Consider the following 20668-nt stretch of genomic DNA (forward strand, 5'->3'; position numbering starts at 1 on the left):
CACTTACCCCGATCTAGGAGCTTCACGGGCCCCACCAGCGGGGAGGGCTTGCTGTTGGTCTTGGGGGTGGCGGTAATGACACGGAAGAGGTACTGAGCCCCCTTGGTGAGCCCGTGCACCGTGTAGGTAGTGTCCCGCACGCCAGCCACCAGCACCATCCACTGTGTCATGCCCAGCACTTGCATTTGCACCACGTATGTCACTGAGCTGGGGTCTGTATGGGGACAGGGTCAGTGCAGAGCCCCCATTACTGTGTCACAGCAATGCCCACCCTCTGCCCCTCACCTATGGCCGTGTCCAGCCACTTGGGCTTGTTCCATGTCAGTGTGATGGCTCTGCCGGTCACCGAGGCCACTGTGGGAGGCCCATCCGGGGGGGTTGGCACCACATCTGCACGAGAGAGGTGGGGAGTGGGGTGAGCCTCCGGGAGCCCCCAAACAGCACCAACTCCCTCATAAGCTGAACTACTCTGTGGTCCCATCCGCTGTCACCTTGCTATAGGGATACTAAGTTCCAGATCTGGGGCACGGGGGTAGCAGCCCCTGGTGGTGACCCTACTTACCTGTGACATAGAGGTGTGCATAGCATGTGGCCTTCCCTACTTTGTTGGCAATGACGCTTTTATAGACGCCAGCATGCGTGTGGCTGACGGCTCTGAACACCAAGCGATGCACGTCCTTATCTGCAGGGATGGATGCAAGAGCCCATCAGCGTGGTGCAGAGCTCCCTCCCTGGGCAGTGTTGTGCCTGGGAGGAGGTGGCTCTACCCAAGGGGAAAGCAATGGGTAATCCTACATTGCATCATCTTGCGATCATCAGTGCTGTCGATGCGTGAGCCGTTGTGAAACCAGGTGATGGATGGGTAGGGCATCCCAGCCACCTGGCATTCCAGCACCGCCTCCTTGGACTCCACCACCTCCAGATTGTGCAGTGGCTTCAGGAAGTCGGGCATGGTGAAACACTCTGCCTCGGTCTCCGCCTGCTCTGGTTCCTCTGGGATGGATGGCATCTTCTCCAGCTTGGAGCTGTGGGCACCTGTGATGAGCACAGTGCGCCCAGCCCGGCCCCAGCAGCACAGAGCTGTCTGACAAAGCTGGGGCAAATCCCATGGGCATCATGCAGGGGGACACCATCTTACATCTGGGAGGCAGCAGACGGCCGTGGCTCCTCCACATAGAGCTCGGCGGAGCACTCCACGTGGCCATGGATGTTCCTGGCAGTCACCATGTAGTGCCCCTCATCCTCACTGCTCACATGCACAATGACCAATGAGTGCAGTCCCCCATCCCGCTGGATACGCACGTTCTCCCCTTCCTGCACCATCTGGCCTGTGTGGAGACATGCATATGGCATCAGCAGCCCTAGAACAGCCGTTGGTGTCTCTGGCCCTGTGGCTCTGATGCTCCAAGACCAAGGCTGGGTTTCCTCTAGGAGTGCAGACCCCATGGGATGAGGGCCATAGGATAGAGGCCATGGAACAGGGGTTACCAAAGTGGCTCCAGGTGACCGTTGGCGCAGGGGTCCCGCTGACCATGCAGTCAAAGCGTGCTGTCCGTCCTTCCACCACGTCCACATCCTCCAGTTTGCGGGTGAAGAGTGGCTGCACGGAGGGCTTCACCGTCAGCCGGGCACTGCAAGTCAACTCATCTGCAAGGAGAGCATGGGGGGGTGAACCCCTCACGGCCAGAGACAGAACTGAACACATGGGGCAGGGCACAGCATGTCACCTCATGGGGGCTGTGGGGCTCAGAATGCATGTGCAAGGCATCCAGCGCTTGGGCTCTGCTGGCTGAGTGCCTCTTCCCTCCCCTCAAACAGTAGAGATGCCATCTGCTGGGTGTAGTGGGAAGGTGCCTTGTCCTTCTGGGGCAGGGGGGTCACGGTTGGGGGTGCAAGTGCAATGCAATGGGGATGGTTGTAGCAGGGACTCACTGATAGGGTCTCTGTCCACCCAAGGAGGGGAATGGGACAGAGACACTTGTCCCTGACTGGTGAAGGAGAGAAATAGATTGTATGTAGGGGGAAGTGCAGAGGGCACAGGACAGGGCAGCTAGCAGTGTGCAGTGGTTCCTGCCACCAGTGGCATCTTTGGAGAAGAGGACGGGCCCCACACCAAATGTCCACATCCCTGTGCTGGACTAGCAGGAGCATGTCAGTAACAGGAGCCAGAAGCTCTGGAGCCTGGGAATGGGTGCAGCTGTTCTGCAAGCAGCTCGGGGGAAGGCATGCAGTTCTTGATGCATGGTACAGTCACGACACAAACATCTCCCAGTGCCTGGGTGCTGCATGGCTGCTGGAGTGGGGCTGAGTGGTGTGGGCTGCAGGCTCAGGCTCAGGCTCACTGACTGGTGCCCTTCCATAGGGCACTAGAGCCCATGAAGTTGTGCAGCACCAGCTATTGGGGGCACAAATCGCTCTTTATCTCCCCACCCCCTCCAGCACTTAGCTATGCTTTGGGATGGAGGTGTGTTGGTCCCCCCAGCACCACACCGAGGCCGGATCCTGAGTGATACCCCCGAGGGCTGCGTGCCCACAGCTTACCTTTGGCCGTGCTGAGCTTGCAGGTGTAGATGCCGCTGTCGTCCTCGTGCACGGAGGTGAGCAGCAACTTGCACTTGCACCCGTCAAAATGCATCTTGCATTTGAGCAGGGCGGGCTGGAGCAGCCGGCCCCGTGACAGCCAGTCCACATCCATGTCTGGCGGGCCAGCCACCAGGCACTCAAAGAGTGCCAGCTCCCCCGCCCCGACCACCACGTCCTGCAGGGGAACCACCACGGCCAGGGACTGGCACTCGGGCCGAGCTGCCCGGGAAGGGGGGAGAGAGAGAGAGAAAGAGAGACGCATCTCAGCAACTGAAAAGCAACCATGGGGGGTGGCAAGGAGGGGGCCGTGCAGGGCGGGGGCATGCAGGGAAGGGGCCCGGTGCAATGGGCAGGGAGCGGGGTGCAGGCAAAGGGGTGCAGCGGGGAAGAGGTGGGGGCGAGATGTGAAAAGCAGAGCTGAGCTGGGGTGGGAGGCGGAGGGAAGGCGACGGGGGGGTGAGGGGAAGTGTCCGTGCCAGGAACACACCACACAGCGCTTTACCAAACAGATTTTATTAGAGCTACAAAAAGGGTCACGGCCTCGCAGCCCACATCCCGCCAAGCCCCCCCACCTGGGGAGAAGAGACCCAGAGCTGGCGCTGCTTCTGCGGGTGGAACTGGGCAGACCCTAGGGTCATGGCCCCAGCACGGGGGTCCCCAAGTCCCTTGTCCCTCACACTCTGAGGTGGGAGCGATTGCATCATGTTCCCTTTCCTACGTCCCCGGCTGGCACAGAGCAGCCATGGGGCCAAGCTCCCTGCTCCCTTCCCCTGAGCAGTGAGGAGAGGAGCAGCAGGACACACAGACACAGACACACGGATGGAGCAAGACACCAGACAGCATTGGGCAGCCGCCCTAGCCCGGCTGAGGGGGTGCCTGGCACTACCGACCGCCCTCCGCCCACTGCTCGGCCCCAGTGACATGGTGCCCAACCACCCTACATGCCCCACACCCGCCGTCGAGGGCCCGCGCGTCCCCGCAGTGCGTCCAGGACGAGGCGGCGAATGGAGCAGAAGGTAATAATGCAAGGTGAGGTCCACTGCCTAAGAGGTGTCCAACTAAGAGCCCCCGTGGCTCTGAGAGATGAACCCCCTTATCGTACTCCCCCTGCGTACAGACAAAAACCGCAGTCAGCAAGCAGAAGGGTTAGTGCAGCGGAGACGGGGCCGGCACACACACACATGCCAACACGCAACGCTGTGTGCCACAGACATGGAGCACGGCAGGGGGACTGGTGCCTCAGCCATCACCCATCCATTCGTTGGGTGCGTGCCTGGCTCCCATGGCCACTCCTGTGCCACCACGCTTTGCCGGGAGCGAGGGCCTGGCAGGACAGAAGCAGTGCAGCGAAGGCTGGGGTGGGACTGGGACAGCCCAGAGACTCAGGCAGCCATCAGCAGGGAGGGCTGGGGGGAGCAGGGCACACAAAACAAAGGACAAGAGAAAGGCAGCATCACTCATCCCCTTCCTGCAAGTCCCTTGGTCCCTTGGCCCACACATTCCCCAGTTGCACACACATATAAGGGGCCATAGGAGAATGCTGGAGCCCACGGCAGAGCTGGGGAGGGGCAGCCCAGCCCCAGATACCCAGGTTCTATGGGACCTGCTCTGAGCTGGGAGCAAACAGGTGGGAGAGCTCTCTCTGAGCAGTCCCCTGGGCACAGCTTGCAGGCAGGGAAGGAAGGAGCTGTGTGCATGGTGGAGGGACATGTCCCCTGCAGGGCCACCAAGGGCATGAGCCTTCTCTGCACAGCCAGGGCCAGCGCCCAGCCCCAGCATGTGGACAAGGGGACTTAAGGTAAAGCTATGCTGGTGGAGCAGCAGCCTCTGGGTCAGGCTGGGGACATTGACATAGCTGGGCAGCGGGACCCACTATTGTGGGGTCGCACATTTGGATTGGGCAGCGGGGCAGCCTGCCTCCTTCTGTGGAGCCAGCCTCTGCAGCAGTATGACCACTCCGTGTCCCCCTCCTGACACCCCCCCATGCACTGCCCTTCCCGCACTGGGCTCACACCCACCTGCTCTGCAGCAGGGAAGGACAAGAAGCAGCACCACCGAGAAGGGGTCTGCAGCAGCCCCTTCCCCACACAGCTCATGCAGGGTGCCGGAACTGGCCAGCCCCATGGGGAAATGGGGATGCCCTCGCAGAGCTTTACCTCTGACCTCCAGCTTGGCCTCGCACTGCTTGGTGCCATACTCGTTGACAGCCTTGCAGGTGTAGAAGCCGGTGTCAGTGCGCTCAGCCGCCAGGATGTGCAGTGTGTACACACCCCGAGCCCCCTCCGCCTCCTCTGCATGGTGACGGCGGCCGTACTTCACGGGCTGCCGGTTCCGCAGCCTGCTCAGGGACATGGGTAGAGAGGCATTGTCACAGCTGGCCCCACAGAAAGCCCCGTTCTCCTCAATCTCAACAAAGACCAAGATCAGAGCTCCTCTCCTTGGTGCTGCTCTCAGCTGGCAGGCCCCAAATGGGGACATCCCCATGCCTGCCCCCTTCCCTGCCCTACTGTGACCCAGTGAGCATCAGGACTCACCAGTAAATGATGGGCTTGGGCTCTCCGCGAACACGAACACTCATGCTGACATCCTGTCCCTCCAGCACTGACTGGTCCGACAGGGCCACCTGAGGAAGTGGAGGTCAGGAAGCATCCAGCACCCACTACCCTGGGGCCACATGTCCCTGGCACCACCCCGGGGACCACCTGTCCCCCATCATAGGGGCAGCCCTAGAGCACCGCAGGGCACAGCTCCTTCTCTGCCAGGTCCCAGGGGGGCTCTCAGCTCACCTCAAAGGTGGGTGCAGCCTTGAAGCTGCTCTCCGAAGAGCTGTGGGCAGCCCCATGCTCCGCTCTGGGCTGCAGCTTCATGGCTGGTCGGTGCTGCGGGGTCCCAGACTCAGGGAATTCTTCTAGTGGGCTCAGGTACTCTTCATCTGAGGTGATGGGGCTGACCTGGCCCAGGGGGGGGGCCAGGTTCCCATGCCGCTCCACGGCGGGGGCTAGCAGGAGAGGGTAAGTAAGGAGCAGGCAGCAGGCAGAGCCAGGCAGGGGGCGTGGGGACCCTTCCACACCATTCTGTGCCTGGAGGCGCCCGAGGAAGCCCACCCCATGCTGCATCCCGCCGGGAGCAGCACAGTAGCCGGCAGCGAAGGGGTGCTGGGCTGCGCGGGGGGTGGGTGCGAAACACGCCCCGGGGCCGATAAGTGGACGCGATATCCCACAAGGCGACAGCGGGGCTCAAGTGGCTCTTACGCAGCAGGCCGTGCTCCCATCCTTAAGCCGCCCGGATTCCGGGAATGGCTGCCCCTGCCCCGAGCCGGCAGAAGGCTGAAGGTGACATTGGCAACTGCGCTTCCGTCACAGCCCGGACGGCCGCTCCCGGGGTCCGAGCTCGGCATAGCAGGGAGCACGCGTGGGCAGAGGAGCCGGCGTGGGGGAAGCGTGGGGCCGGAATGGGAGTGAGATGTGTGCGGGGCCGGGGGCGAGCGTGTTGCCGGCAGAGCGCTGCCCGAGGTGGGGGGGCTGCCCCCACTCCATCCCGGCCGTGGCCGCTGCCGTTCCCCCCCGTTCCCCCCATCAGCGGATTCCCTTACGGAGCTGCCGAAGCGGGGAGGCGGGCGGACTGTCCGGTGACGGCTCGGCCCCTCACCCCCTCGTTGCCCCCGTGCAACAGCAGCAGAGCGGAGAGCTGCGGGGGTCCGGATCCCCGACTCCCGCCGATCCCCCAGGGCTCCCTGCAGCCCCTCCGCCCGCGGCCCTCCGGTGCCCCCCGCACTCACCGGAGGGGCCGCGGCCCCCTCCCCAAGCAGGACCGAACCGCGGGAGCGCCGCTGTCGTTGCCGGGGCCGGGGCCGGGGCCGATGCGGCGGCGCCGGGCGCACATCCAGCCCGGAGCGCTGAGCCCTCCCCGGCCGAGCGCCGCCCCGACCCCGCGCCGCCGCCCGGCCCTCGGGGCTGGGCCTGAATCGGGGGAGGGCCCAGCGACGGGCTGGGGGCTGCCGACCCCTTCCCTTCCGGCCGCGGGGGAGAGCGGCCCCGAGGGGCCGCAGCTGCCTGGCAGTGCGCTCAGCGCCCCGGGTCGCCGCGGGGCAGCGGGGATCGGGGATCCTGCAGCTCCCCGGGGCTCTGCGCTTCCCAGGGGAAGTTTTGGGATGGGAACCTCTCGGGGCTGCGATGGGATGGGGATCCCCGGATGGCGGAGAGCATGCTGGGCATCAGCGAGGGCTGCGTGTCGGCGGGCAGCTGAGGTGCCCCGCAAGGCACGGGACTTGCCAACTCGTTGGGGATGCTCGGAGCCTGACCCCGCTCCCCCCACGGCAGAACCCGGCAGCGAGTCAGCTGCTTCGGTTCAGACAGAGCCTTGTAGGGTAAGGAAGCCGCTTTCCTAGCAGTGACAGCAGAGCTGGCAGGCAGCCCGTCGCCTCGCCGGCCCTCTCGCCGCCCCCCTCCGCCTGCATCCCGGCCGCCGGCACTCACCGGGCCGCACGCTGAGGATGGCGCTGCAGCAGGTGGCTCCCACCTCGTTGGCCGCCGTCACCGTGTAGAGACCGGCGTCGGCCACCCGGGCGCTCCTGACCAGCAAGGTGTGCCGCTCGCCCTCCGCCTTGATGGGTCGTGCCGTGCTGCTCCTCAGTGGCACCCCGTCCTTCCTCCAGGACACTAAGGACAGAAGCAGGGTCACTTCGGGACCATCCCGGGGTAGGAGAGTCCTCACTCCCCCGGTTGTCAGCACAGGTCTCTGCTCGGCTTGGGGACCGTTTTGCCATCGGGAACAGCCCCAGGTCCCCAGGGCCTCTGATGGAGAGAGGCCCTGCTAAGGTTACTGGCATCCTTCTGCCCTCCAGTGGAGGCTGGAGGAGGGAACCAGAGCTTCTTTGCTCGTTTCCAGCCTCTGCCAGCTGCTCCGTGCCTGGTGCCTTCTCCTGCTATCCCAGCGCAGGAGGATCACAGAGGTTCTGCCTGCACCCTGCCCTTTGCACCGCACACTGGCACTTTGTTTCCTGAGGAGCACAGAGCTGCAGCTCTGCCACACAGCTCGGGTGGCCCCAAGGGCCTGGAACAGGCAGGGGGATCGTGCCAGAGCCCATTGCGTTCATGCCCCACGACCACTCACCTTCTGGCTGTGGGTTGGCTGTGACAATGCACTTGAGCAGCACCTCTGTCCCCACAGCCACCGCTGTGTCCTGGATGGGGATCTCAAAGACGGGCGCTTCCAAGGGATCTTCGCCCGCTGAGACGTAGGAGTCATCGGAGGACTCTGCACAGGGATAGATGGCCCCAAGGCCATGAGCATGCTGAGCAGAGGGTCCAGTGAGGTGTGGCAGCACCACAGTACCCCCTGTGCATGGGACAAGAGCCCTACCTAGCTCCGGAGAGGTGGGCCGGGCCCGGCGCCCCTTCCCCTTGCTCCGCGTGCCTCTGCCTTCCTGAGCCATCCGGACGCTCTCTTTCTTCTCTGCCACTTTTGCCTGTCTTCTCTCCACCTCCTTCCCTGTGCCGTGCTGCCCTGCCCAGCTCCTCTCCAGCCGGGCCTCCTGCTCCATGCCCGGTTTTGCCCAGGGCAGGAACCGCACCTCAGCAGACACCTCCGGCCTCCGGTACAGCCCATGGGGCACGGCCAGCCTGGCAGCCAGCCCTTCACTCGCCACCCCAGGGGCCCTGGTTGCAGCCACGGGACCTCCATCCGGGCACGGGGTCCCTTCAGCAGCACGGCCCCGCGGGGTGGCCTGCGCCAACAACCACTGCTCCTTCTTCTTCACTTCCCCACCACCATCTTGTTGCACAGCTTTCCTCACCTCCTCCGCCGCGCCGCCCCGCGCCGGGCCTCTCCGTGCCCGCTGTCCCCCCGGCTCCAGCTCCCCGTTGGGCCCCACCAACGCCACGCTGGAGAGAGCCAGGTGCTGGATGACGTGCGTGCCCTCGGCCGGAGCCGAGGCCTTGGCTGGTGGCACCTTGCGTGGCAAGGCTGAGCCGCGTGGAGTGCGGGCGGCGGGAGGCTCGGCAGGCGGCAGTGGCTCAGCCTTGCCCAGCTCCTGCGAGCGCCGCAGCTGCTGCTTGGACACGGTCCTCTTGATGCGGCTCAGCTCCTCCGAGAACTTGTGTTCGATGTCCTGCACGCGCCCGGCGAACTTGCCCCGCTCGTCGAAGGAGGCGGCTTTCTGGCGGAAGGCCTGGCGGCGGCTGGCCACACTGCCCTCCCCATCCCGCCAGCCCCCTGGCGTTCCCGCCCGCCGCTCCCAGCCTGGCTGGTCGAAGGAGCGCGTCTTGCGCAGGGGCAGCCACGGCCGTGCGGGGAAGGGACTGTCCGCCTGCTCCAAGCTCCCACGGCGCTCCTCGAAGTACTGCAGCCGCTCGAAGATCCTGGAGCCGGCGCGCACCAGCTTGGGTGATGCCCGCACCGAGATGCGGCCCGACGCGTCGCTCATGGGCGTGGCGGGCCGGGAGTCCTGCGTGCTGCCCTGTGACTGCGACTTGGGCTTCTTGATCTTCTCCTCGTACTCCTCGGGGACGGTGTCCTGATAGTCGGCCGGCACTGAAGACATCCTGCGGGGGGTCACGGGCGTGCAGGAGGAGGAAGGGAGGCGGGCAGAGGGCTGCGGGGTGGCTCCGGAGGGCGTGGGGGGGCACAGGCCGGCTCTTGGAGACGGCGAGCGGATGATGGGCGGCTTGGAGGTGAGTGGCAGGGCAGCGGGCGAGTGCGGAGGCTCAGCGCCGGGCTTTGGGGAGATGGGACCACTGTGGGGGTCATCTCGCCTGTACCCACCCTGGGGGATGCTGCTGCAAGGGGAGAACAATGGAGAGCAAGTCAGAGCCCACCCTCACCTATGGCTGCATCGTGAGTCCCAACCCAACCACCCAATAGGGCACAGCAGGGGACAGCCCCTGGACCCTCAATGGGCCACAGCGAGGGGATCCAGCCACACTTAGGCCACTGGGAGCTGGCTTGCTGGTATGACCCAGAGGTGCCTTATTGTTGGTGTCTCATCGGCCAGGGACCCATGTAGGACAGCAATGTGGTGATGCTGGGACACTCAACAAGTGCCCTTCCCAGAGCTGCCATGCAGGCAAGATGAGAGCACAGGAACAGAGGGGTGCCCCAATCTCCCTGAGGTATTCCAGCACGCCAGAGCAGTGTAGAGAGCTCTTTTACAAGGCCACAAGTCATCACGCAGTGCATGTGCTGCTGCCAACATGTTCTCCTGCCCTGCCACCCTCAAAATCCCTGCCCACCCCCCTGGCCCCACAGCCCAGGGCTTGGCATGTGCAGCGCAGAAATCAAAAAGTGGGGATGAGGTTCTGGTGGAACAAGCAGCCTCAAACACAAAGGAGGATGGAGGTCAAAGGAGAAGGCCTGTGGGGCTGGGGAGGGACAGGGGCTCTGAGCATGTCAGCAGGCCCTGGGGAGGAAGAATGTCTCTCGTCCCCACTGCCACCCCTGGGCAGTGGGGACAGCTTGTCCGTGGGTGCCACACCTCTGTGCCCCATGTCCCTGGCCATGCAGAGCCCTCACAGCTGAACAGGAAGAATCAGTTCGGATGGGGTTACCCCCAAACTTTAACTGGCCATAGCAGATAGGGACCCCGCTCCAGGCCCCCCACCCCAGGGCCGTTCCATCCTCACCAGTGCCAGGTGCCTATTGCTCAGAGCCTCCGTTCCTTGTCCGGGAATGGAGAAGGCAAAGAAAGCCCAGGAGGAGGAGAGAAGATGGCTGCGGGGAGGAGATGGCCCCAGCGATGTCCCCTCCGTGCACTTCCCCCTGCTACTTACACGTGGAGCGAGAGCGCCCGTCCTCGGTACAGGCTGAAGGCGCTGCCGTACGGGTCGCTGGCCATAGAAAGGCTATCCTCCGACCCCCAGCTTGTGCCCACCAGATTAGCCCGTGATGCCCGCACCAGCGGCTCCACGCCCAGGTGCCGGACCTCAGTGCCACATGGTGACGGCGCGTTTGCTTGCCTTGGAGTTCCCTGTGGCTGCCAGGCACTAGGGCGGAGGTAGGGTCCCCGCACAGGGAGGCTGGCATCTGGCTCCTTCTCCACCACAGTCTGCTGGCTGCCCGACCAGCTGGAGCGCTCCTCTGCCTGAGACAGGGCCAGCACTGAGGTTGGCGTCGTGTTCATGGAGGTGTCCACCAGGGTGTCGGAGCCACCTGGAAGAAGAGTGGTGGGCATCTCCAAGTGGTATCCCACCCAGCTCATCCCATGGGTGGGCTGCCCCATGGGGACCCCTAAAGCTCTGTGTCCCCGCAGCTCACCCGTGGGGGTGCTGAAGGCTGTCTCATCCTGCAGATCACTGCGCTGCGTCACCTGGGGGTCACTGGGCTCATCCTCGCCGGTCTCCGAGTCTGCAGCGGAAGAGCAAAGGGTGAGGGGACACGAAGACCAGGCTGGCACTGCTCCTCACAGACCCATCAGCTCCAGCGACAGATGAGCAGTGCATAGACAGTTCTGAGCAGCAGAAGAGCAAGGGTGGGAGAGGGATGACTGTAACATGGGGGACACAGAAGGGACAGACTGCCAGCAGGAAAGGCAGAACCAAGGCTGGAAAGACCATGGGACAGGAGTGGCGTCAGATGATGCTATGTAGGATGGAGGCAGGAGAAGGGATGGTGGTGGAAATGCAGGGGAAGGAGGATGTAACTGGGTGATGGAGACGGGGACAGTGGTGGCATTGCAACAGGGAGGCACGCTGGAGGCACAGAGCCCCATCTGGGAGCAGGGCTGGCATGAGGCGGGAATCTTCCTACCGTAGCTTTGCTTCCTGCAGGAGCGGAAAACTTCGCTTCCATAGGGGCAGCAAGAGAGAGAGAGACATCAACACCCGGTTATCGGCCCAGCCTGCAGAGACGCATGGGGCTCTGGGGAGGACTTTGTCCCCAGCTTGTCCCTGCGCTACCATTAGGCATTGACCTGCCAGGGCAGCAGCTGAGCAGGCCGTGCCAGTTCAGAGAGCCTGGCACCATGTGCTGGCCTTGGAGGCCAAGGATGGGGCTAGGGCTGGCCAATCACCTGGTTCAGGGCCCAGTGCCTTACCCTTCCGTACAGCACTGGCCATGGGTCTGGCACCCCCCAGCCTTCCCTACACAAATTCACTACACACACACAGTCACTACATCATCAGCACCACATTCAGCCTCCCCTTCCCTGCATCCCTCCTGTAAAGCACATGGTATTGTCCCCTCCCCACATCATGGTCACATTCTGCCTGCACAGCAGCCAGCTCCTGTACCTGCTGCTGCTCCAGCTGTCCCCTGGGCCCCACGGCCTCAACTCCTGTGCCCCAGGTGGGCACTCCTAAAGGTGCTGGCACGCTTGGATGTGTGTGCCTGGGGGCACACATGCTGCATCAGGCCTGGTGTGCACTCTGCATCCCCGATCCCCCCTGCAGTAAGTATTCAGAGGTGCTACCGTGGCCCGCAATGTGGTTCTGGCTGGGAGAGCATCACTGCTGTTCTCAGGGAAGCTGTGGGCACTGTGTGCCCAGGCCCGTTGTAGCCAAGTCAGTGCAGAGCCACTGCACTGTTCCTTCCCCGGAAAGTAAGCCCGCAAAGATACCAAGGGTCACCATTTCCTCCTCACCACTATGCAAGCCATCGCAAGCTGACACTGCAGAGCCTTTTGGCAAAGGAAACATCTCCTGCTCTCCAGCCTTGTCATCACACACCACAGCCCAGTGGGGGTCCACACTGCCACTCCCTCCCTGGGCTGGGCTGGTGTAGCCCAGCACACTGCCAACTGTCCCATCACTGCCATTGCAGCAGGCTGCCTGCCACCGTGTACCCAGCTCCCCAGCAGCACCCCTGCCCCTGGAGCTGTGAGGACAAAGGCACGCTCGAAGGACACACCAGGAGCCTCTAAACCCATTTTAGGGCTGTGCCCAGCCCTGTGCAGCCTCTGCTCACTGCCCCCTCCCTGGTACTGCGGGGGGGTCAGACCCCATCCCAGCAGGGGGGGGGCAAATCCTGGTAACTCAACGCACCATGCGTGAAGCGACCGAAGCGCCGCGAGTGGCCGGTTTTCTGCAAAGAAAAAGAGAAGAAAGCATTATCCACAGCACAGCCTCACACACACCCCCAGTTGCACGCCCCCAAGGTATCTACAGGCGCACACCCCACGCACACAGCCGTGCACGGGTGTAGGTGGACACGTGCAGCGCATGCCCACCAACGCACACACACGCACACCTCTTGGTGCTGTTTTCCTCCTGCACCCAGGGGTGACATGGTGCACGCCAGTCCCGCTGCCTGCAGCCAGCAGCTTTGCTCGGGCGGGTGCCCAAACGTTCCACAGCACCTTAGAAGCTCCTGCCCGCGCCAGCCAAGGGAATGAGCCAGCCAAGCGTCTTCCAGGCACTGGCCCAGACTCAGCCATGGGCATGGGCCCAGCGTGGGGACAGCAACCCCCAGCCTGGTGGTGGCCGTGCCAGCTGTGAGCGGCTACTTGGCATAAGTGCCATGAGATGACCAGCCCGCAGGGCGGGAGGCGTGGGAGCCTCGCTGTCTGGGCAGGCAGGATGGCAGCGTGGGGCAGAGGTGCCAGCAGCTCCCTGCCGGCTCCCTGTCCTCCTCCGCACTGTAGCTTGGGGCTGGGCATCTGCTTGACAAGGACCACCTGGCTGCCGTGCTGATGCAGGCAGGTAGGACAGGAGATGTGGTGTGCAGGCAGCAGGTCTGGGCTGCCAGCACCCAGCATTGCTCCCAGTCCATCCGGGTAGCAGAGTCTCCCTGGGACAACAGCAGCCTGTGCCCTTGCTGCCCACTGGGGAGCCTTAGTGGGGCTCTCCCAAAGCCTCCTACCCATCCTGCAGCTTCTAGACAAGCTCACGAACAGACAGCCCTCAGGGATGGACGGCAGACAGTCCCCAGGGACAGACAGCCCTAGGGGCAGACAGACAGCCAAGCACAGCCAGCAGTCAGATGTCTTTACAACAGCAGCAGGCTCATTTTGCAGCCCCCACGGTGCCAGTGGGCAGCACAAAGGGACTCCCGCTGCCCCCTCCCAGTATGCAGTGGGCAATGGCTGCACGAGACACATTTGTATTCAGGCTGAGCCAGGTTGAGCCAGGCTTCACCTCCCCTCCCCGACTGCCTGTGCTGGTTCTGGCTTGCAGCCCGCCTTCCAGGCCAGGGAAAGATAGATGAGTGATTAACTGCACCATCGGCAGATAATTCCCCCATTAAAAAATGAAAATGCAATTGAGTGCCATTATCGGGTGTGCTCACGGCTTCCCCGGGGACTGGCGCCATCAGCTCCCACCAGATCTGGTGACTGCACCCAGCAGGGTAGGGCCCACAGCTGCAGAGGGGGGTGAGCCCCAGCCCTCTGCTCTACAACAGGACCCCTGGGGCATGGCACCCACCCACGGCTCAGAAAGCAGCATCCCCCAGACTCTGTGATGCAGGGTCACCTCCAAGCAGCAGACCCTCTGCTTTCAAAGAGGGGGTCAAAATGGGGGCAGGAGGTTACAGGAGCAGCCTGGGACAAATCCCATTGGGCTGAGATCTAGCCAAGTCAGCCAGCAGTGATGCACCCTGCTTGGGGGTTCATTTTCAGCCTAGGAAACAGCGCAGGGGAGTCCCTGGCGCCCACCCTGCACCCACAGAGAAGGGGAGAAAAGCCAGCAGAGATGAGTATCCAGCCTCAGCCCTGCCCCATGGCAAGGTGCGGTGGGACCTGGCCCTGCCTCGCTGCCCCAGTGCCTGCACAGACCCACCCTCCTCATGCAGGGTCCTGCCAGGAGGCTGTCCACCCCCTATAGCATGGGGTAAGTGGGGTTCCTGGGGCCGTGGAGCACACCCCTCTCCTGGCACATGGAGCCAAGCAACGTGGCACTGGTGTTGCCGACTGTGAAGCCAACAGGGAACAGGGCCAAGGGGAAGCAGGGAGGCAGCGGGTGGCCCGTGTGGTGTGCCCAGAGCTCGGCCAGCATAGCAGGACCATGCCCTGGCACACAGGCTGTTCCCAAGGGCAGATGGGGCAGCCAGGTGCTGCCCCCAGGGGAGATGAATGCCCCCACACCTGGGCAGGGCTGTCACCTCCCCGCAGCATTCCGGGGGATCCATGTCCCCATCCTGCACCCCTGGGTGGGGACTGTGGGGACACCCAGCAGGGTGACAGCAGGGTAGCCGTGCACCCATGTAAGGTGTAGCAGTGGGGTGCTGCTGTGAGCTCCACAAGGGGGTTCCTGGCAGAATGCCCCCATCCTCTCTTCACCACCGAGGCCCGGTGACGTCCTTGCTCCTCGCTCGGCGGAGCGTGCGGAGAGGCCCGCGGAGGATCTCTGCTGTGCCAGGCATGCTCCTGACGCGGAGGGGATGACGCATGCAAAGCCTCATCTCCAGCTCCGTGACCACCGGCGGCGGAGCCGGGGGGAGCCATGCAGCCGCCTCCACTGGCTCCGGAGGACAGGGAGGGGACAGGACCCCACCATGGGCTCGCAGCAGTGCTGGCAAAGGCGATGCTGAACACCTGCCCAGCACTGCTGCGTGGAACCGGCGGCTCTGCGGGCGGGGCTGGCGGTGGGATAAGCCCGGGGCGGGGGAGGGGAGGGGGGGGAAGAAGCGCAACTCACCCCTTCCCCACCCAGGATGGACGTGCACCCGCTTCCCGCTATTTCCCCCCCACACCTCACCCCCGTTCCTCCGTGCGCTCACCAGCGCGCAGCCCTTACCTGGAAGCGCTTCTTCACCCAGATCTTCTTCATGCTTCTGCAGAGCCCCGGCGGCGCGGCCACCGCCGCTCAGGCCCGGCAGTGCGGCAGCCCGCAACTGGGGGGGTCCCCGCTGTCAGCGCCCCGGTGAAGCCCCCAGCATCCTCCCGGAGAGGGCGGAGGGAGAGGCTGGGGCTCGCCAGGTTGGGCTCTCGGGAGGGCTGGGGCTGTGAGCATGAAGCATCACTGGAGTGCTCCTCCCTCCATCCTTCCCCCGCCTGCCTCCGCCTCCGCCTCCCGCCAGCCCTGGCACGCAGTGACAGCGGCGGGGGACGGTCAGGGCACAGGTGGCGGGGAGGCACCGCGGGCTGAGGGACGCACACAACCCGCACCCCTCTGCCCTCCTGATGGCTTTGGCTGTGCGGGATACGGGGCTCCGAGCCCCCTGCCCAGAGTCACGGAGCCGCTCTCCACTCCTGCGCTCAGCACCGCTCAATGCCGGGGGTCCTCAGCACTCCCCAACGCAGATGACAGCAACACAGCGCTCTGCACCGGCGCTGCGTGGCACTACCACATGCACACCACGATGCCTGGCAGCTCCGGCTGCTTTTCTGCACTCCCCCTCCCAGCCCACGGCTCCCAGCGTGGAGCTTGTCACGGCTTCATAATAACTTGCAAATTAGCGGGTACAAAGGGAGCTGCTCGTACGACGTTGCTGACAGCCCCACCATCCAAGGGATGCTGTGGGGTTTCCGTGGAGACCCTGTGCGTCAGGCGAAGCACACAAGTGGCAGAGCTGGCACAAAAGGGATCTCCTGCTGGAGCCTGGGGACACCAATATCCCTCTCAGTCTGGTGCCACCCCTAAAGAAAAGTGCCTCGCTGGGTGTCCCCCGTGCATCCTGGCACAGATCTGTCCCTGCCACGTGCCACATGCCACACTGACACTTGCTCATGGCACAGCCTGTATGCGGGGACAGCCACCCTTGTTCCCCAGCATCCCCTTCCTGCTGATAGAAAGATGCTTGAGCACACGGTGCCCACTGCAGGCTGAGGACACAGGGACACAGTGTGACCTTGGCTGAGGTGCTTGAGCACAGAATGGGACAGGAGGGGATGTTTCCTACCCACTGTGCCAGCCCTGCTGCTGAGGCACGGGGCACAGAGGGGGTGGGGAGAGGGGCAGAGCCCTCCCAGTGCCACCAGGGCATGGCACACACCAGCAGGAGGGGAGCAGGCAGTAGTGGGAGCTGGGGGGCAGCACCAGGAGGAGGAAGGGGCCACAGCCCTGCACACAGCCCCCAGAAGTTGTGCTATATTTACCCACACTCGGGCCTGGGTCTCGGCTTCTCGAGTGTAACACAAACCCTACAGCCTGCGAGAATCCGAGGGGATGGCACATTCCTCAGCAAAAATAACCCCCCGACAGCAGGAGAGAGGGCAGGGGTGGAGGTGACTGACTGGACAGCTGCATGCTGCTCCCCTGCTTGCTCCCAGCGCCCCAAAGGGAACCAGCAGCGCAGCTTCAGAGTAAGCCGTGCACCCAGGTGGCATGAGACAGAGTCAGGAGATCCCAAAGGGCTTTGTCCCCATGCACAGCCCTACCTGGGGACATGCTCCAGCTGTGCCAGGCTCTGGTGAGACATAGCCAGGCATACTGCCCACCCCATGGCATGCCAGGGGCTGGGGTGGGCACAGCAGCACAGAGAAACTGAGGCAGCCCCAGAGAGTGCCCAGAAAAGGTGACAGCAAGGGGAGGCTGCAGGCTGTGTCTGGCTTTGAGCGAGCAGAGCACTCAGGAGGGCTGGCAGGGGCTCTGGAGAAAGGGGCAGCTGGCACTGGGCGCAGGCACAGCTTTGCAGAGTAAGGGCCTAAAATTAGCCACCGAGATAAATGGTGCAAGGTGCTGAGCCACCAGAGACACTGTCAGCATGGCTGTCCCAAGTGGAGTGCCCTCAGCACCACCAGCCACAGCCTCGTACACCATATCTGTGGGGAAACTGGGGATCAGAGAGAGCACAGAGTGCGGGGACCACAGCCATGGAGCTGCACAGCTGTGCCAAAATGCGTTGAGCCCCCAGGACACATCCCATGCCCTGCACTCTGCTGGAGGCAGGCTTCATCCCACTGCACCAAGGAGAAGGATCTGCACAGGGCAGCTATCACCACGCAGGGTCATCGTGCAGGGAGCACCATGCAGGGAGCATTATATATGGACTGCTTCATCCGCCTCCCTGTTCCTGCACCCAGACTGTCCTGCAGAGGCAAGGTTACACAGCACTTTGATTGCTGAGTGCAGGTGGAGGCAAGGAGCGGGACCCTGTGCTGGGCGCTGAAGACACACAAATCCAACCCCGAAATAAGACGCAGCCTCGGCATCGCTCATTGCTGGCACAGCTAGGGACACTGGGCACTCTAGCAGGAGATTAATGGGGTTTGGAAGAGGTGATTTAAGCTAGCTCATGGTGAAAAAGGCAGGAGGTACAGCTGGGAAGAGATATGCATTAGTGAGCAAGGAGCCAATGGTGGGGACTCCTGGAGCCCCTCCTGGCCTCATGCACACCCCCTGCTCCCCGTGCCAGGCACTGACACACTCAAGGGACCTGGGAGAAGAGCAGGAGAAAATCATTAGTGGGGTGGAGCGACAGATTCAGGGCAAGGGATTAGAGGAGCTAAATCGGGCTCGTGCGAGCAGAGGGGAATGCGGAGCCAGTGCAGGAGGACCTGAGCACAGAACTGGGCAGTACGGAGCCCCCCCAGCAGTGACCTGAGCCACCTTGAGAGAGCTGTCAGCCCCACGGAGAGCTGCAGCTCAGTTCACACATCACAGGGAGAAAAGGCAGAGGACAGGGACATGGCACCATGCAGAGATCGCTGTGCTCCAAAGCAGGGCAGAGACGCAACCCTGCCCCAGGGCTGGTTTTGGGCGGCTGTTTGCTGAACACAGCACATGGGAGCGCCTGGGGCAGGGTGACATTCACCTCACAACCCTGGCTGCTCTGTGCCTCCTGTGGCTGCTCCAGAAACGTGGCCGCAAGGGCTGGGAATTGGGAGCAGGGAGGCATGTGTCAGCACAATGAGAACGGGCACCTGGGGAAATCAGGCAACTCTGAGCAGAGACACACTGCAGGTCAGAGTGAAAGAGGGATGAAGCACCACTCTGTGCCCCCATCACAGTCCACAGTGCCACTGACCCCAAAGGTGCAATGCATAGTGACCACACATCCCCACTGCAGGGCAGGACAGTTCCTGCACACTTTTGTGCTCCACCTCCAGGCTCACCACCAGCAGGAATCTCCAGTGGAGCTCCCCCAGCAACTCAGCCCCACTCAGAACAATGCTTCTTCCTCACAGCTGCCCCATGCAGCACAATCCTGGTGCTTTCCTCACCCACGACCCCAGTGTTTGGCATAGCCACGCTCACACGTTGGCACTGCTGCCCAACACTTCCAACCAGGCAATCCTGGTAGCACCTCAGTGCTCCAGGGAGGTGGCGTTGCCCTGCGGTGATGAACCTCTTTCTGTTCAGGATAAGGCCCCCACTGCAGCCAGGTGCCCTATGCACACCCCACATAATGCTGAGCATAGGGCAGCCATGGGGCTTTGGAAATCAAGCTGATGCTGGCCCTTCTATTTTGCTAATTAACCACCAGGCCCTGCCTACTTACATGCATAAGCTCCTCCTTCATCCCTCAGGCTCCTCCCCCTGCTTCCTCACACTTGGGGGTCTCAGTTCCCTCAGTGCAGCACTGGTGCCCCCAGTGCAGCCCCAGTACCTGCTACAGTTGCAGCGGTGGCATCACAGCCACTTGTGCTCATGGGGACTAGTGCACGGGGGTGGCTGATGCAGGGGAACCATGGGTGCCATACACCCAAACAACACGACCAGTCTCTCTCTCCTGCTGCCCCATACAGGCTCACTATCAGATGCTCCAACACGCCCATGCCCTGGCATCCTGCCCTGCCTGGCAGAGGCTGTTGCAGCCACATGTTCACTCCCCAGCTGCAGAGCTGCCCTGGTGCTGCCAGTACCAGTGATCCCAACCCACGGCAGTCAGACATGGCACAGCTGAAGCTCAGCCAGCCCCTGGGCACGCCGTATGGGGAAAGCCTGTGAAGCATCGCCGCTTCAGCGTGGGGAAGCAGTTCTGGTGGGGATGCTGGAGCCGTGGTGGTGGAGCAGCGGTGCCGATGGCCTTGTGGCCCTTACCTTCCATGTCGATGATGGCCAGCACGGCGCTAGTCATGGCCTCTCCTCGCTCATTCTCGGCGACACACGTGTATACACCGGCGTCCTCCTTCGTGCTGTCCCGGATCCACAGCGTGCCGTACTCCTCCCCGTGTGGGGCCAGCTGCTCCTCATTGTGGAACCAGCGCAGGTTGGGCCGGGGGTTCCCCACCACCACCACCCGCAGTCGGATGTCACAGCCAGTGCCGATGGCCGCGTTCTTCAGCTTCCGCACAAAGGCCGGTGCCGCCAGGCGAGTGGGGCCCTCCTCAGCAGTCCCCTGCTCCGCTGTGACCTTGGCACGCTTCGGAGGGATGCCGGGGCTCGGAGGGGCTCTCCCCATCACCCGCCCGGGCTCCCCACTGGCCCCGCTGGTGCCACCACGTGTCTGTGCCCGGTGCATGCTGCTTGCTTTCCTTTCCTCACCTCCCCAGTGCCACAGTCCCACGCCCCAGTTTCCTTCCTGGTGCACACCAGGGGGTGCCGGCAGCGAGGCGGCCCCCCGCTCCAGGTGCCGTCTGGTTCACAGCCTCCCCCAGGCCGGCCACAGCCCCGAAGGTCGCGGTGCCGTGGGCAAGCTGGGTACTATTTTTAGGCTGGGAGCTCAGATTGCCGCTCACCGCGTTTCTTCTCACCCAGCGCAGCACCCGTGCACCATGCTCCACCACAACCCCTGCCCACCCTACACCTTGGCACCTGCTCCGCCGCTGCCCCGTGCGGGTCCCACGGTGCCGGCGCTGCCCTGCCGCTGGGCCCTGACGTCCCCCCCTCACCCGTCCCGCACAGCCCCCACAGAGCTGCGCTCCCTCTGCCCCCTCTCCTGAAGTGGCAGCTGCCTCTGATATGTCACATTCCTTGGCCAGGCTCCCCCTCTCCGCGCCCGCCACGCAGCTCTGCAGCCCAGCTCCGCTTGCAAAGATAGAAAGGGGCCAGCACCTTTCCATATTAGCAGTGAGGCCGGAGGGGAACCAGCCTTTCCCCCCCACCTTCCCCATTCCCAGGCGTGTCACCGGATCGGGACACAGAGACCCTGGTGGCATGCGGAGGGAAAGGACACCGTCATGCTTCCTGCAACAAGAGACCCTGTGGTGAACTGGGACAGGATCCGGGCTCTGCACTACATCCCCAAGGAGGGCTGTGGGTTTTGGGGTGTATCTCAGCAGCCAGAGGCCAGGGCTACCAGTGCCACACAGCACCTCGCCACCCCCAGGCAA

The 20668-nt window shown here is 63.5% G+C and overlaps 1 protein-coding gene across 10 annotated transcripts in view; it reads right to left on the reverse strand.

Moving 5' to 3' along the window:
- Nucleotides 1-20213, reverse strand: part of SPEG (striated muscle enriched protein kinase) — a 31047-nt gene extending 10834 nt beyond the window's left edge. For 2 of the 10 annotated variants that reach the window (XR_014884417.1, XR_014884416.1), the window contains exons 1-16: nt 19437-20213; nt 10834-10923; nt 10536-10728; nt 7945-9359; nt 7696-7839; nt 7059-7241; nt 5370-5581; nt 5118-5206; nt 4740-4921; nt 2542-2802; nt 1489-1647; nt 1139-1328; nt 796-1025; nt 563-682; nt 286-390; nt 8-214 (exon numbers count right to left, since the gene is read on the reverse strand). Coding sequence is in view for 8 of the 10 variants with exons in the window: in XM_085228253.1 (XP_085084379.1) it covers nt 8-214; nt 286-390; nt 563-682; nt 796-1025; nt 1139-1328; nt 1489-1647; nt 2542-2802; nt 4740-4921; nt 5118-5206; nt 5370-5581; nt 7059-7241; nt 7696-7839; nt 7945-9359; nt 10350-10728; nt 10834-10923; nt 11326-11360; nt 12558-12597; nt 19437-19857 (4462 nt within the window). In the remaining 2 variants the exon portion in view is untranslated. Of the gene's footprint in view, nt 1-7; nt 215-285; nt 391-562; nt 683-795; nt 1026-1138; nt 1329-1488; nt 1648-2541; nt 2803-4739; nt 4922-5117; nt 5207-5369; nt 5582-7058; nt 7242-7695; nt 7840-7944; nt 9360-10349; nt 10729-10833; nt 10924-11325; nt 11361-12557; nt 12598-15248; nt 15454-19436 lie in introns of those variants that run through there. The other 8 variants (XM_085228247.1, XM_085228246.1, XM_085228252.1 and 5 more) reach the window with 6 other exon arrangements.
- Between the last annotated feature and the right edge of the window lie 455 nt (nt 20214-20668).

This window comes from Meleagris gallopavo, chromosome 7, assembly GCF_905368555.1.
Source record: "Meleagris gallopavo chromosome 7, MGAL_WU_HG_1.1, whole genome shotgun sequence".
In the NCBI taxonomy this organism is placed as follows: domain Eukaryota; kingdom Metazoa; phylum Chordata; class Aves; order Galliformes; family Phasianidae; genus Meleagris; species Meleagris gallopavo.